This window comes from Protopterus annectens, chromosome 4.part0, assembly GCF_019279795.1.
Source record: "Protopterus annectens isolate FY-2018-M chromosome 4.part0, PAN1.0, whole genome shotgun sequence".
Taxonomy (NCBI): Eukaryota; Metazoa; Chordata; order Ceratodontiformes; family Protopteridae; genus Protopterus; species Protopterus annectens.
Genome location: NC_056733.1, coordinates 468181771 through 468197890, shown reverse-complemented (window position 1 = coordinate 468197890; position 16120 = coordinate 468181771). Strand labels below are relative to the sequence as shown.

The following is a 16120-nucleotide window of genomic DNA, read 5'->3' as shown; positions in this document are numbered from 1 at the left end:
TAGGTACCAGTGATGAGTCTTGAGAGAGGATACCCTGGGTAACCAAAATTTAAGATTTTTAGATTAAAACATTTTAATTTAGTGGTGGGCAGTGTAGTGAATGACAGCTATAACTCCTTTGAACAAACCCTTCCATTCTCTTCAGCTGGCAATGGTGCTACCATCTTTTTTTCTTTTACATTAGCTGGCACTAGCCCTGCTGTCTGTCTGCATCATCTTCCTTTTACAGAGCCTATACTTAACAGAAGTTAGCTATTGAAATAATGGTCTTGATTCTACTTTTTGTATAGGTGTGCCATAACTGCAAACTGTGCCTTTTCAAGAGAAATGTATGTTATTTTTTACTGTGTCTTTGAGTAACTCCTGACATTACTCAATCAGTTTCAAACAGGCCCCACACTTTTTATTACAGTTTCCAGCAAAGTAAAAAAAAAAACGTAAGATACTTTTAAAGTATGCTAATTTAAGCAGTTTTTAAAACATTCACTATAATACTCTGGTCGTATTTAAAGTGATGCACTAAGTATTATTGTCAAAATTCCTTCCCAGAGTGTATGAACAAAACGGGTAAAACACACTGTCAGGATACTTTCATCTGAACTTCTAAATGTTTTACCACTTAACACTAATAACTCACCTAATTGCTGCAGATGTAGTAAGGCACTCTACCAACCTGCATTTTATTTACTAGGGGAGAAGCAAGACTTAAGTATATTGCTGTATTATTGTAGAATATCTGCAAGATCAGTCATAATTTAACCACTTTATTTACAACAAATTCTCACTTTGACAGCCACCAGATTCTATTTTTACAGTGACTACTCTGTACAGTTTCCTGATTTAAATATTAGGATGTGCAACATTCCATTTTATACAGACCATTGAATATAAACCATGTAAAGGAACACGTTTTACAACATTGTGCTACATATAGGAAAGGGCTGGATCATTGTTGTCACAAACTGTGTCATCACTGTTAGAAAGATTTATTTTATGATGTTTGTTCCACAGTGAGAGCTGCAGCAATTTCAGTGGCACTTTTCAATTAAAATATTTGCAGCAGTCATACTGCAGATCATATGTTTTACAGTTTAGCTTTGTCTCTCAAGCGATACAAAATGTTGTTTACTTCATCGAATTCATCTCCTAGTGCAGATTTCACCCTGTTTTGCCAAGCAAGCAGTTTAGGACGATTCTTCAGTGCATCATGACCACTAGCCAACAACTGTTAAAGAGAAAACATACCAAGTTATACTTTTCTTTACAGTCATGGAAAATGAAGTTTTCTAATATATCAGTTCTTTAAGGAGCCAATTGTTCTAAAGAAGCAGATGTTAAAAATTGTCATAGTAAAGGAAACTGCAGCTCTCTCATTCCTTGCCTTTTTAACAGATACCAGTTTTCTACTCCATGCATAAAGTGAATTAAAGCAGCAAAAATAAATATTTTAATGCTTCCAGCCTAGCATGATACATTTCAATAAATAATCCAGCCTGAATCTTAACAGCCAAAGTACTTAAAACCTGTAATTTTACTGTATTTAAGTGGCCTATGGCCAATAAAAATTAGTCATCATAGGTGACTGGAATGATAAAGGTGGTAGTAAGAGTACAATTGAATGGGCAGGTTTGGCATTGCATTATGAGCAAGTGAAGAAAAAGTAAAGAAAATAAAATGGAGCTGACTGTGGCTTTGATTATCATTTTTATTGTAAACTTTAGAATTAAATTGGAAACAAGAAAAGTATCTAGGTCAGTGGGATATTAGCTCAACAATATTCCAATCCATATGTAGTGGAAGTGAAGAATAGATTAAGGGATTAAACCTGATGGATCTGAAGAATTACAGACAGAGGTTTGGGATGTTTTCCAGGAGGTGGCATAAAAATATTACAAACTAAAAGATTAAAATGGCAACATGAGTACCCATGTAGAAGTAGTCAAGGAAAGAAGGTGAGAAAAGGGTAATGGAGACAGGAAAATTATACGTCAAAATGAATGCAGAGTTTCAGAAAGTAGTGAGGAGAGATGAGGTGGCATATCTAAACATGCAGTGCAAAAAAAAAAATAAAAATAAAGAAATAAAGAAATGAATGACAGCAGAACAAGAAAGACAAGATCTACTCAAGAAGACTGTCACTGGTAAATGAAACCTCCAAGTAACAATTACCATGAAAAAGAAAAATATGAGGGGGACTGAACAAAAGTAGAAGATGTTATTAACAAGGGACAGAAATAAGCAGAACAACAATTTAAGAACAGCCCTAAAAAGTCTTGATAATAACAAGGCTACAGTAAGTGATGGAATACCAGCTGTATTGCTTAAAATTCTGTAAATACTATGCTGTTGCAATGCTGGTTGACATTTGCCAACAAATTTAAAAAAAACAGGGCAGTGGCCATTTGTTTGAAAAGGGTCCATTTATATTCCAGCCTCAAGGAAGGGCAATGCTAAACAGTGTTGAAATGATCAAACAATTGCACTTGTTTCACTTGCTAGTAAGATAATGCTTAAGATCCAGATCCTCCAAGCTACACTCTAGCAATAAATGTATTGACTGAACTACCACATATACAAGCTGGTAGCTGGTTTTGTAAGGGGCAGAGGCACCAAGGATCAAATAATGAAAAAAAGAAAGGAGGTTCCCGAAAAAAATGCTTCTGATTTATTGACTACTCCAAAGCCTTTGAATGTGTAGGACCATAACAAATTTTGGCAAGTTAGGAACAGGAACAATACTAAGCAAGTGATCATGTGGACCACAAGATACCTAGCCATACAAACCTTTAAAGAGACATACTTAAAAGTTCTTGCCACCATTTACAAACACGTAATAGTACACTTCCCAAATTCAGCAGGGCTATACATGGCAACACTGGTGTAACTTTCTAAACCTATCTAAACTGTTAAGACTAGCCTTTACTGCATAAGCTGAAAATATGTTGAGTTAGGAACCTATCTCTGCAGCGAGTCTTTGTTTACTTGATTTAGGTCCTTACTGCTGCTATTTGAACAGTCATTAGTTTTATGAAGAAATAGGAGGCCAAAAAGACTGTCTTTCTTTGTTTGAAATGCAAGACACAAGTTACCTCAGAGCAGTCACTAGGCTACTGAGCATAAGGGCATTCATGCTAATCTACAGAGGAACACAAAAGATTCTAGGTTTTTAATTTTCTTGGTTAAAAATTATATCCTGACTATGGTGGAAACATTATAATCCAATAAGAGAGAGCTGCCCATATATGTACTCTGGTCTCTTATGACCATATCTGTTTAAAGAGAAGTTCCATTTATAACATAAGAGGTCAAAACAGATTTTTGTTACAAACGCTACTACACTGCACTGCACTTTCTGCGTTAAGCTTGAGACTGCTTTTGATACAGCAGTTATGTGACTATTCCAGCTCTTGCTGGAGCTGTTATTAGTAGATGAGTGTGCCCAGGTTGTGGTGAACCACACTTCTATGATATTAACTTGGATGTCTGCAAACTGCATGATAAACAGGAGAAGGGTTCAGTACCGATCCCTGCTGTAGTCCACCTGTTAAAATTTTATATTCACAGAGGGTACCAGCAACTTGCATAACTTTGGATCTGCTAGACAGCCAATTTGCAGTCCAATGGACAACTTAGGGGTTGACGGTAAGTCTGTCTAGTTTTTCAGTAACACTGATATGAAGGATAGTATTAAAAGCCTTGGCCAGGTCAAGATAAGCAGTGCCAAGACTGAGAACTGTTCACAGTCGCTATAACTTTTTCAAAGACGTTTATGAGGGTCAGGTGACAGGCCCGGTCCTTAAAATCAAACTGATTGGGATCTAGATCAATTAAGTTGCCTATGTCTGCAGAAATGAGTTCTGCTATGATGCATTCCATGGATTAGCATATAAAAATATCAGAGTCTGTAGATAGGCCACTCTTGCATAGACGAATCATGGTGACTATCCTCCAAGCATCAGGTAACAAACCCTAGAAAAGATTTGCAAAGACTTCATTTTTTTTTTTTAAGCAAAGGATCTTATAGTCAGAGCTAGGTTTTTTTTCAGTAGTAACATGTGACTATAGGATGTGAACTATAACTAAGGCTCTGTGTTTGAGAATTGATGCTTTTGAACTGCGGTGTTGGAGAAAACATTTCAGAATTCCATGGAATGCAAGAAGATTGAATTAGTCATTGCTTAAGAAAATAAGTCTAAACTGTTCACTGCAAGGCCTGCCAGTAAAATTAAAACACAAACAGTTTGGCAGTATAATATAAAGATAGGATTCATTGGTGAAGATACCGATTATGTGAAAGATCGAAGGCAAAAAGAAGAAAGGGAGGCAAACACTGAGGTGAATGGACAGCATTACTGAAGTAATGAAAATTAATTTGCAATAACTTGAAGCAGTTCTTGATGACAGGTAGGCCTAGTATGTTAAAATCCTTGAGGACCCAGAGAGTTTGATTTGACTAAGTAAGTAAACAACAGCGGTGGTACTCTTAGAGCAGTACAAAAGCAGGTGAGAATGCTGTAAGCAAGTCACTGCATTAAAGCATTCCAGATGTAAAGAATAGGTTAAAATATTTTTTGAACCAAAACGTGGACTTCTGGAGGTTATTTACTTCTATTTATTTAAGATTGTTTACCAGGGTAGGGCACTGATCTCAGTGGACCAATTTCAGGCCCAGCCTAATGATAACAGATACCAGCTAAATCAATAAACAGTATACCTGGCTATAAGATAAAACAGGGTTCTTTTACATGACACTAAATAAAAACTTCATGTTGCCATTAGCCAACAATTCCATTTCAGACAATGGCCCTCAATATTTGTATACGCAAATGGTCAGTTTTTGGTCTGTTCTCACTGTTAACTTATGAACTACCACACCCCAGCATGACTATGCATGCAGATGGCCTGCCTAGCTCTCACCTCTTAAAACAATTTTAGAACTGCACCAGGGATTACAAACCAGTTTTACTAATCTCTGCAAGAGGGCAATTAATCCCCAAAAATGTAATGTTATGCTATTTGCTACTTCTTGAAGGCTGGCAAATCTTATGCCTATTACATTAAAATATAACAAATAATCCAATGCCAAAAACAAACACAGTAAAATATATGAGAACATTGTTTGACTTTTCTTTATCGTTCACATTATACACAGATGGGGTAATCAACAAAATGCTCTAACAAATGAAACTATTACAAAACATGTCATCCATTATCCCAACTCTACAAACATTCTCACTCACCTTCACTTCTAATACTTCGCACAAACTCAAACAGACAAAAACTACAACTAACAGAAAATAAAATGTGCAGTCTTGTACTCCTAGCAAACACACACACACACCACTGTGAGCTCCTATGAGGCTTAAAAAGCAGGGTTAAATGTTATTGGGTATATTGTTATTTAAAAGTATACTTGGTCATTGTACTCCTCTAAACTTAACCCTGTCCTTGACACGCCTAGCATACTCACAGACAGGAAGTCAGAAAGATTTGGTCAAACCACTCTTCAGTGTGTCTCAGTAACAAAGTCATCTTCCAACAGAATTAAGATCTCAAAAAAACATTTGATGGCTTAAAGGCTAAACTGAAAGAATATCTTCTAGAAGACATTATCTCTACTCACTTGTGCGACATTGACTAATTTAGAAGGCTTGCATATTTTCTTGAACTTTTAAATGCAACAGCTTACACAGAGGAAATACTAATTATTCCTGTAAATATCTTTCTGTTTTCTTCTTATTACTGCTTATTTGTTGTGTATGTCTCCATATTAGCTTGCCTTTATAAATAATATGTCTTTTTGCTTCTTTTGGAGCCTGGGTCATGACTAAAAAGGTTCAGTTGACCAGTCCACTTACCCAGCTACTGAATTTCAGTAAATAAACTTTGTAAAATTTTTTTTTTTTTTTTTTTTTTGTGATTCACAGGGCCTGCTCAGTGGCTTCCCTTTCTGCACCATACACACTGTTGTCCCATTTGTTCCCCCATCACTGTGACAACATTCCAGCCCATTCTTTCCCTTGTGGAGGCAAGAATCTGGTATTCTGGAGTAGCAAGTCTGCAAACTTTGTGGACTGTCCTATCTCCACCACTGCAGCAACCTTGTGAACTTTGCTACAGTGCGTTCATGCATGTGCAACATCTTGACCAAGTGGTACACTGCTTGCAGAGAGGTCACACTAGACTCTTCATGCTGAACTGATACACCTGCATTCCTGCAAGTGTCACCAATGCAGTGACCCAAGCTATCTCCCTTTCCCCAGGATGGATGAGCTGGTATAGGCTACTCACTTCCAACCTTTCCCACTCGGTCCCTTCAATGCCAATGTCACTTCATGAACACAGGTCATCTGAGGTGCAGTCAGGGCTCATCCCTCTGCACCATAGGGCTGGGTGGCTCTGTTTTACTTGTGAGTCAAAGCACCACACACCCTTTTAGTGTTGTAAAATACTGCCTCAAGTACTTGAAGGTCAGTATGACATTTCCCCAAGAAAAAGTTGACATTGACATGTTCTCTAGATCAAAATGTAGAGAAAAGTATCAGTAACCTTAATTCACAATTAGCACATTGCTACACAATTACCAGGTGGTCAAGTACCTTTTTGTGGTCACTGCTTCTTGGGATTCCCAATACAGCTCCTGGAGTTGTGTTCCTCATGAAAAAAAAAAAATCAGTGGCTTCTCTTTACTGGTACAAAGTATTAGCATGAAACAAAACGTAGTTATGCTACGAAACAGGAAGTGTACCCGATGAGCTATACATATGCCAAATTATGTGTTTTTTTTTTTTACCTACTGCCCTGCTATGTACTAGATAGAAATCCCAAGTCATTTTAAAACATAAGATCTAACAGCTGTTTTTTCACTGAAAAGTTTTAAAGACTATATTTGTGTGGTTGATTTATTAAAGGGACCTACACCTTTTTTTAAATATGTTCTGGCCTATGTCTTTTTGAGTTATGTTTTCAAAAAGCATTGCCCTTATGTGTGGCATTCACAGTGCAAGCACCAATCATTGCAGACCAAATGAACTGCAGTGATATGACTTTTTGCATACCTAATATGAGAACTAGATCTGCCTCGCATGCTTTCTCTACATCAAGACCCACCAACAGCAGCAGCATTTTCTTACTTTATGATTCCCTCTAGAACACTGTTCTGTTAATGTTGTCAAATGTTTACCTCCCCTCCACAAAGCCACAATGATCTATACCTATCACATTTGGCAACACCTCTGGCATTCTTTTATGTAGTATAGACAAACACTATAATCTTCTTCTTCTTTCGGCTGCTCCCATTAGGGGTCGCCACAGCAGATCAACTGTTTCCATTTCCTCCTGTCCTCTGCATCTTGCTCTGTCACACCAACCACCTGCATGTCCTCTCTCACCACATCCATAAACCTTATCTTAGGCCTTCCTCTTTTCCTGTTACCTGGCAGCTTCATCCTTAGCATCTTTTTCCCAATATACTCTGCGTCCCTCCTCAGCACATGTCCAAACCAACATAATCTTGCCTCTCTGGCTTTGTCTCCAACCTGGGCTGACCCTCTAATATACTTACTCCTAATCCTGTCCATTCTCGTCACACCCAGTGCAAATCTTAACATCTTCAACTCTGCCATGTCACGCTCTGACTCCTGCCTTTTTGTCAGTGCCATTGTCTCCAACCCGTATAACATAGCTGGTCTCACAACCCTCTTGTAGACCTTCCCTTTCACTCTTACTGGTACTCGTCTGTCACAAATCACTCCTGACACTGTTTTCCACCCACTCCATCCTGCCTGTACTCTCTTCTTCACCTCTCTTCCACACTCACCATTACTCTGAACTGTTGATCCCAAGTACTTAAACTCAAAATTTTGCCACATCACACATGCAGACAAACACTATAATGATGATTTAAAGTAGAAATGAGTCTATATGAAGTTGGGTCTGATGGGTGCTTACCCTCTTTGGATAATACAGCCACAACAACTTTCTTCAAAGATGTTGATGCTTCCCCTCCATTTAAAATACTATTAAACAAAATATTCCAGAGCTATATCATTTTCTTCCCACCTAGCTTCCAAACTTCCACAAGAATACCATTTGTTCCACAAGACTTTCCTGTATATGTTACCATTTTTATCTCAACTGTTAATAGTTTTGCTTCATCTACCTCTAACCTTGGCATATTTCATTCTTCCATAAATATTTCCATTTGTGCTTTTTCTTGCATGCATCATTTATCTGCTTTATACAGATTTTTATAAAATTTCAGAAATATCTCTAATACCTCTACAGGATCTCTGATGATTTTCCTTGGTATAAGCTCCCTAAGTTTGGCAACAACCCTTTCTACTCAGCCAAAACATATATTAGTAAAGATGTAATTGTACCAGCAGAAGGAATTTATCCTCAAAACTGTGGCAGAAAGTATTATTTGGGCCGCATAGTGGTGCAGCGGTTAGTGTTATCACCACACAGCAAGAGGTTCTTCAGTTCGATTCTCAGCTGGGGTGCCTTCTGTGCGGAGTCTGCATGTCCTCCATGCATTCACATGGGTTTCCTCCAGGTGCTCTGGTTTCCTCCCACATTCCAAAGACATGCATACGAAGCGTTTCTCCTCGGGCTTCCACTGAAAATGGGCTGTGTCCCAGTCGGACTTTCCCAGTAAAGAAATGTTAAATAAATAAATAAATAATAAATTAAAAACTGGATCAGGAGTGTAGCCGCAGGATATAAGCCAGTCTAATTCTGGTGGCCGCCAAAAAAACTATTACTAGAAAATGGAAATCAAAGTCTAAAATAACTGTATTTGAAGTAGTGAATATAGTAAAAGAGATAAAAGAACTGTAAATGGGATTTTTAGAAAAGGGTAGGAGCAAATTACATAAAAAAAAATGGACATTTTGGGAACAATACATGCAGAATAATGTTTGGAAGAGGAATGGGGTGCAAAGGAATGCAGGAATTGAGTGATTTATGTAATGTTGGACTTATGATAACTGTTCAAAAGATTATATGTGAGGATTAATGACTCTAACTGAGAATATGTCAATATGGTTTGTGTTCATTTATATAAATGTATGATTAAAAGCACCAAACGGTCCAGGAAGCAGCAGGAAACGGCTTACCAAAAACTTTTATTGAAGTCTCACAAGCGCTTTCACCCTGACTCAATTGCAGGGCTTTTTCAAGTGTAACACAAACACCCCACTGACCACCCCCATTTAAATATCACCATACACAAAAAAAGAACCAAAAAGATTTAAAGTAATACACACAATCCTATGTCACTAAACATTCACAATATCTCAAGTCAAAGAACATCAATGTTAAAAAAATGTTAAAAAATATTCCCTTACCGAATCATGAATAAGGAAGTCATGAGTAAAAAGCAAAAACAATTTTTCAATAGTTCCTCCACATCCTAATTTAAACAGTATTTTAAAATACTACAATGTTTGTGTCTTTCGGCTTTTCCCGGTTAGGGGTCGCCACAGTGGAACTCCGGTCCACTAATGATTGGCAGTAGAGTTTTTAAGTGTTGGCTTGCCGGGCCTAACGCACAACCTTCAACGAAGGAATGCCCATTCACGCATGTCGCCACACAGAAGACGCTCTAACTGATGTTGACAAAATGTATGATTGCCTATGTCATAAGTGACACCTAAAAAAATGTTATAATGTGTAAATGCAGCCACATCAATCTACATTAATATTTACAGTTTAAAAACCAATAATGTTGACAAAATGTATGATTGTCTATGTCATAAGTGACAATTTAATAGGGATATTTAAAAAATAAAAGATATATATATATATATATATATATATATATATATATATATATATATATATATATATATATATATATGTTTGTGTGTCTTGGCTGCTTTCCCATGGCCAGGTTTGGAACATACACTCAGTGTACCCTTTCCGTTAACAAATCCAGCTGTGGAACACCAGTCTAATTCCTTACTTGTGCTTTCATAAAATTAATACTGCCTGTTCCTTCCAGTTTCCAGGTATTCTCAGCATGCTCTATCTTCTAACTACTATTTTTTGAAATGGCTCTTCTTGAGAAGCCTCATACTAAGCAGCCTTTTCTTCATTTCACCCTCTGATATTTGCAGTTTTATCCATTCATTTGAATAACTAGTTCAAGCTTCTACTATTTTCCAACCTTCTGTTATTTTTGAGTCAATACATTCTTTTAGTGTTCCATTATTTTAATCACCTTTGAGTACATATGATTTATTTTTCCTCTAAATTACTGAAAGCTATCTCTTGTATGAAAGAAAGATAAAGCTTGAACTGCTTTTTTTCTGAGCAGCTGCAGGATTTTTCCCACCCAGAGTTTTCTCTTCACCTTTTCTGGTTGATTTCCTTTCAGTTTCTCTAAATATCTTCTTTATTGGCATCTAGGCAGTGTATGAATTAGCCAATAACTGGATTTTACCTAAACTGACAACTTCACTGTTCCTTTATTCTCAGTTTAAGTTTCCACATTGGGAGATCTGAAATTAAGCCTTTGATCAGTGTGCAGCCATCTTGGAAGACCAGAAAATGTTAATTGATATCAAGTCTTCCTATATCTAGGAGGTTTTGGTAAAGATTTTTTGTAGACTCAGAGTAAGATATTTTTACTGTGATCTTGTTTATATTATGGATGACGACTATGTGTCTTGCAATTCATTTTTTATGAGAGAGAGGTTTTCCACATTGGTTACATGTTTAATTGTCACATAGACAGAATTACTCATAGCTAAACCTACTAAAAGTGCTCACCATCCAACCAAACACACTAATCGTTGGTGACTATGCCTCTATAGACTGGAAAATGTAGAGTCTCAAATTCACAGGCACAATGCTTCCTGCACTTTATTAACACAGACATCCTGGAACAGACACTGAAGGCTCCAACCAGAGGATCAAACATACTGTATCTGGTACTCACCAATGTGGGAGAGCACTGCACTCCCCAACCCCGTGTCACATCCTCACTAATGGGGTTGGATCACAAAGCTGTCTTATTTGAAGTAAAAGTCAACCCAGAAAATCCCACTAAACCAGCAACAGTTAGGAACTACTCAAAGGCAAACTACATCCTACTAAGTCACAGTTTGTCAAAATGCAAGGCTTCCTCCCAACCCCAAGACCACAGCAGAATTATTCACGGAGTCCCTATACATACATACATGTGAATGGTTGCATAGAGGCTGCAGCACCTACCAGAAATAAACTCAAAACAGACACTAAAAACAACCCCACTGGTGGAATCATTATCTAAACAAGGTATATAATACATGAAGAAACCTCATGGCCAAAATCAAATAGACCAACTCCCTTAAAGACAAGTGCACTGCTATACAACTAAACAAGAAACTAAAAAAATCCAATTAAGTCCAAAAAAGACCAATTACGAGGTCAGGATATCCTTACAGGCTAAGGTCAGGATATCCTTACAAGATAAGGACAATCACAAGGCCTTCTTCAGCTATGTCCGGAACCTCAGAGGTAACACACAGGATTGTGTTGAACTTGTGGTGAATGGTACCACCTTCACCAATCAGGATGAAATAGCAAATCCACTGGATGAAAAATTTAGCTCAAACTACACCCCCCACCACACCCTCAGCTCCACCAGGTGTAATCCCTGCCAACATACTTCCCCCAGCTATCAGCAGAGAACAGGTTGTGGCAGCACTTGCTAAACCAAGAACACCACCTGCATCCATCCAGACAGCATCCCCAGCTGCTTCCTGAACAGTCTAAAGCATGACATATCAAGACCACTTGAGGCACTCTAACTACAGTCTTGAAACAGGCTACATTCCAAGTGAATGGAGGACCATAACAGTCATTCCTCTCCATAACGGTGGACCATCAAGTGACCCAGGAACTACAGGCCCATCTGTCTAACATGCAAAGCAATGGAATGAACTATCATGGAAATGATACACAAGGACATTGGCAACCTAAAAATACTGGACCCATCCCAATTTGGCTTTAAGGGAAGGTCATAACTATTTACCTTAGTAGACTTTGAGAGGCTCACCAAGGTAATGGACGAGGGTAAAACAGTATGTACTGCATACTTTGACCTAGCTAAGGCATTCAACACAATGCCCAACTTGGGCATTGTTAACAAGCTCTCTGAGCTAGGTGTACATCCTTACATAACTCACTGGAATGCCAGCTGGCTCACAGACAGGACCCTAGTAGTCAGGATTGGTGAGACTACTTCCGCCAAGAGACCAGGGCTCCATGCTGGGCCCGCTCCTGTTTGCCATCTACTTCTCAGAAGTCAAGGCAAACGTTCAAGGGTTCTGGCCCACCAAGTTCACAGATTACTGTAAATTAGGAGCTATTATAGAATCCCACGCAAGACACCAACATCTTGTAAGTGGGTTTAACACAAACGACTGGTGCCAAAGCTATGGCCTAACAGTCAATACCGAAAAAATGCATTATAATGCCCTTTGGGAAACTGTCAACCCAATTTAATTACTTCATCGATAAAATGCCCCTAAGAGTCAAACCAGAAGTAAGGATTCTGGGAATATATGTAGACAGAAATCTGGCCTTTAACCAACATGTAGCTAAGATAATAAGGAAATCATGCTATGTCACCCAACTTATAAATAAGGATATGGCATCCAGGTCCAAGAAAGTTACATCACTTTACTTGGCCTATCAGACCTATCACTGAATAAAGTGACCCTCTGGCATGTATCTAAAACAGACACAACAGCTGGAATTGGAACACCCACAAAGGTTTATCACCAGGGGAATTTATGAGATTAATACCCTGTCCTACACTGACTGAAATAAAGAGTCTGTCGCTGTATTCATTCACCTACAGGCTGCTGAGGGATCTGTCTGGCTTACAGGGCTTCCTCAGACCCACCCCTGATAGATCTGGTGCACCTGTGCAAAACAACCAGTGCCAGAAACACTAGATCAAGGGATCTGAAGTTTGCTTGTGACATAAACAGAACATGCTGAATAGACAGATACGTGTCTAAAAGGATCCTCATACTATGGAGTAGGCTTCTCCATCCATGTAAAACAGAGTTCATCATTGACCCTAGTCAAATGAAACCTTGACAACTGGATGGAAAATCATTAATTTACCCACACCTGGCCCCTATGTTCTTATGGACAAAGGCCATCAATAAGAAAAGTATTATCCTAACTACACCCAAACAAATCCTTAGTTATCTACCTACTAACATGTCCCTCATACAGATGTTCATGATACTCAGGACCCAAACAGTCTGTGGCATGCAGCTAGGCTTATAATTGCAATAGTGGTCATTAGCCTAGTAACAATCTATGAACAAGCAGAAGGTTATAATTCAGTGTGGAAAGAAGTGATAATGATGAAGTAAGTGGAGAGTTTACGAGATAGAGAGAGAGTGCAATACTGGATGCAAACCCTTAAAGCAGAACAACCACCATGCAGAATATTACATCCAAAAAGTTGCAGAAAGCATTCTAATAACTAAGCCAATGTGGGAATGGAGAAAGGCGATTTTGCCAAAAGAGATGACTGCAAGTAGGGGTAAAGAAACAGGCAAGAGGGGCTGGAATTTACAAAAGAAAACTGGCAAAGGAACCAAAGTACTGTGAGGAAGGTAACAGAGAGGGATGAGGCCAAGAAAAAGCTTGAACTACAGTTTACAGACTACCTTCACAATCAAGAAATACTATTAGAGAATAGGCAAAAAGAAAGGGACAGGGAATCCTAAGTGAAACATCTGCTCTGGTAGAGTTTCTAGACAAATCTAGAACAGAACGTGCTATTAAGGGATGGAAATTAATAGGGTATATAAAATATTGCATGATAACTACATGAATCAGAGTAGGCTAGAAAAGATTGGGAAGCAAGACTGGAAAAGCAATTTACAAAGAAATAACAAGAGGACATGTGTATGGCTCCCAGGTATGCAACAATGTCCAGAAGGTTTAGGATTTTGCTTGGAAGTGTTCACACAGGTATTTTTATACCCCAGCAGACTTCAAAGACTTTTTACTCAGTAGGTAGCAACTGTTAGAGTTGTGACATGGAAAAAGAGGCAACTGGGAACATATTTTTGGGGAGTGTAATGAGATGGCACATTTTAAAAACTCCCTACAGATCACTCTGCCAGAAATACTAAAGGAAAAAAATGGCTGTAACTAAAAAAAATATTCTTTTGAGCTGTGACATAAGCATACCTCTCAACTGTCCAGATTTTTGCAGAAAGTCCAGATTCTTGCCTGCTAATTTTGGTCTGTCCCTCATAAAATTTGTGGTTTTCTGGATTTTTCTGGTAAATCAGTGAGAACTGAATTCACTAAATAATGACAGCCATTTGAGTTTCAAACTTCATATGTTTCAGGAAATGCATGGTAACACAAAACCTTTTATTCTAACAACTTTCTACGTTTATAACAGCAATATTTTAAATTTGTCCCAGTTTTTGGGGTTTTGTCCCCCACTGTTTTTGGCTTTGTCCAGATTTTTTGTGTTAAGAAGTTATACGCTATGGACACAAGATCTAAATTGCTTACACACAGCAATACCTTAAGTGTAATTCTACTGGCTGCCAAAAACGCAATTACTAGAAAATAGGAAATCAAAATCTAAATCAATTGTATTTCAAGTATTGAATATTGTAAAATAGATAAAATAGCTAGAAGAGGGATTTTTAGAAAAGGGAAGAAGCATATTTTATATAAATAAATGGAATTTGTGGAAACACTACATAATGTTCAGGAGCATGAGTAAGGTTTAGGGGAAGGCAGGAATTGATCAATTTAAGTAACAATGGACTGAATGACAATTGTTACAAAGAAAGAAAACATAAATGTAATGTTTAATGTACATAAGTAAAAAAGATGATAATATGCTTTTTTTCTTTAATGTATCTGTGCCTGTGTCTTTAATTTGATACAGGTGTTCAAATTTTTTCTACAACACTGAAATGTTCTTTTCTGAATTTATAAAGTACAAAATAATATCATCAGCAAATAACACTACCTTTTCTTTTTTTTTTTTCAAAACAAGTTTATTGTTTTAACATATAAGAGAAATATCATAACAATTTTATACAAATAATTAAAAATAGGTATTATTATAATATTCAACAAAACAACTAAAGTATTTACAAAGACATCCACTACAATCAGATCAATTAATTAAACTAAAATACTGTGCTATTGAAATTAGAATTTTTTTAACAAATTTTGTAAATTATCCCATACAATAAAATGTGATGTTTTTCTAGTTGTTCTCATTCTAATTGTGCTTATTTCCATATGACACATTATATTCATAACATTTTTAAATTCATTGAACGAAGGAGGTGTATCTGAAATCCAATTTCTAGTTATTTTCCTAGCCACTGCTAGGATAGACCATAACAAGGGAAGCTTAATCTTTTTAACACATTGAGGTACAGGTGTGTTGAATAATATAAGAGACTTAGAAATAATGAAATTATCTGTAAAAAGAGCCTGCAAAAATTCATTAATTGACTTCCAGTATTCTTTCAACTTCATACAGTCATAAAACATATGAGCCCAGTCAGCATTAATTTCTACATTACATCTCTTACATAGATTATCTTTATTATTAATTTTATTCATCATCAAAGGTGTATAAAAAGATCTATGTAAAAATTTCCATGTATAAAGTCTCCAGACAATGGAAGATGTAGTTCTATAAGCAGATTCCAATATATATTGTTTATCTTGTTGAGTTGGTGGGTCCCCATTAATAGAGGTGAAATAATTCCAGTATGAATCTACATTGTAAAAAGTTTCTTGTCTGATAATTTTATGTATATATGAAAGTTTACCTTTATCAGAAACTTTATGCTGTAAATTTATTATCAAGTAATCAATCAGTTTTGGAATAGATTCTTTAACTGTTATAGACATTAGATCTATTCTATCAATGAGATGTTGTCTAAAGATCTGAACCTCTAACCAGCAAGTTTCTCTTAGATCAAATTCTTGTTTTAAGAAATCTAGATTTTAACTTTATTATCAGATATCAGCTGATACCAGTACTTTAGATTATTATCTATAGCTAAATGAGCTCCTTCAGAAGTAGATGACATAAGCATACCCTGAGTATAAA

The 16120-nt window shown here is 37.0% G+C and overlaps 1 protein-coding gene across 1 annotated transcript in view; it reads right to left on the bottom strand.

The window, feature by feature from the left end:
* Positions 1-748: 748 nt before the first annotated feature.
* LOC122799380 (glutathione S-transferase theta-1-like) overlaps positions 749-16120 on the bottom strand; it is a 131442-nt gene continuing 116070 nt past the window's right edge. Inside the window, exon 5 of the mRNA XM_044068389.1 lies at positions 749-1225. Coding sequence (XP_043924324.1) covers positions 1085-1225 — 141 coding nt within the window. The 3' untranslated portion in view covers positions 749-1084. The remainder of the gene's footprint in view (positions 1226-16120) is intronic.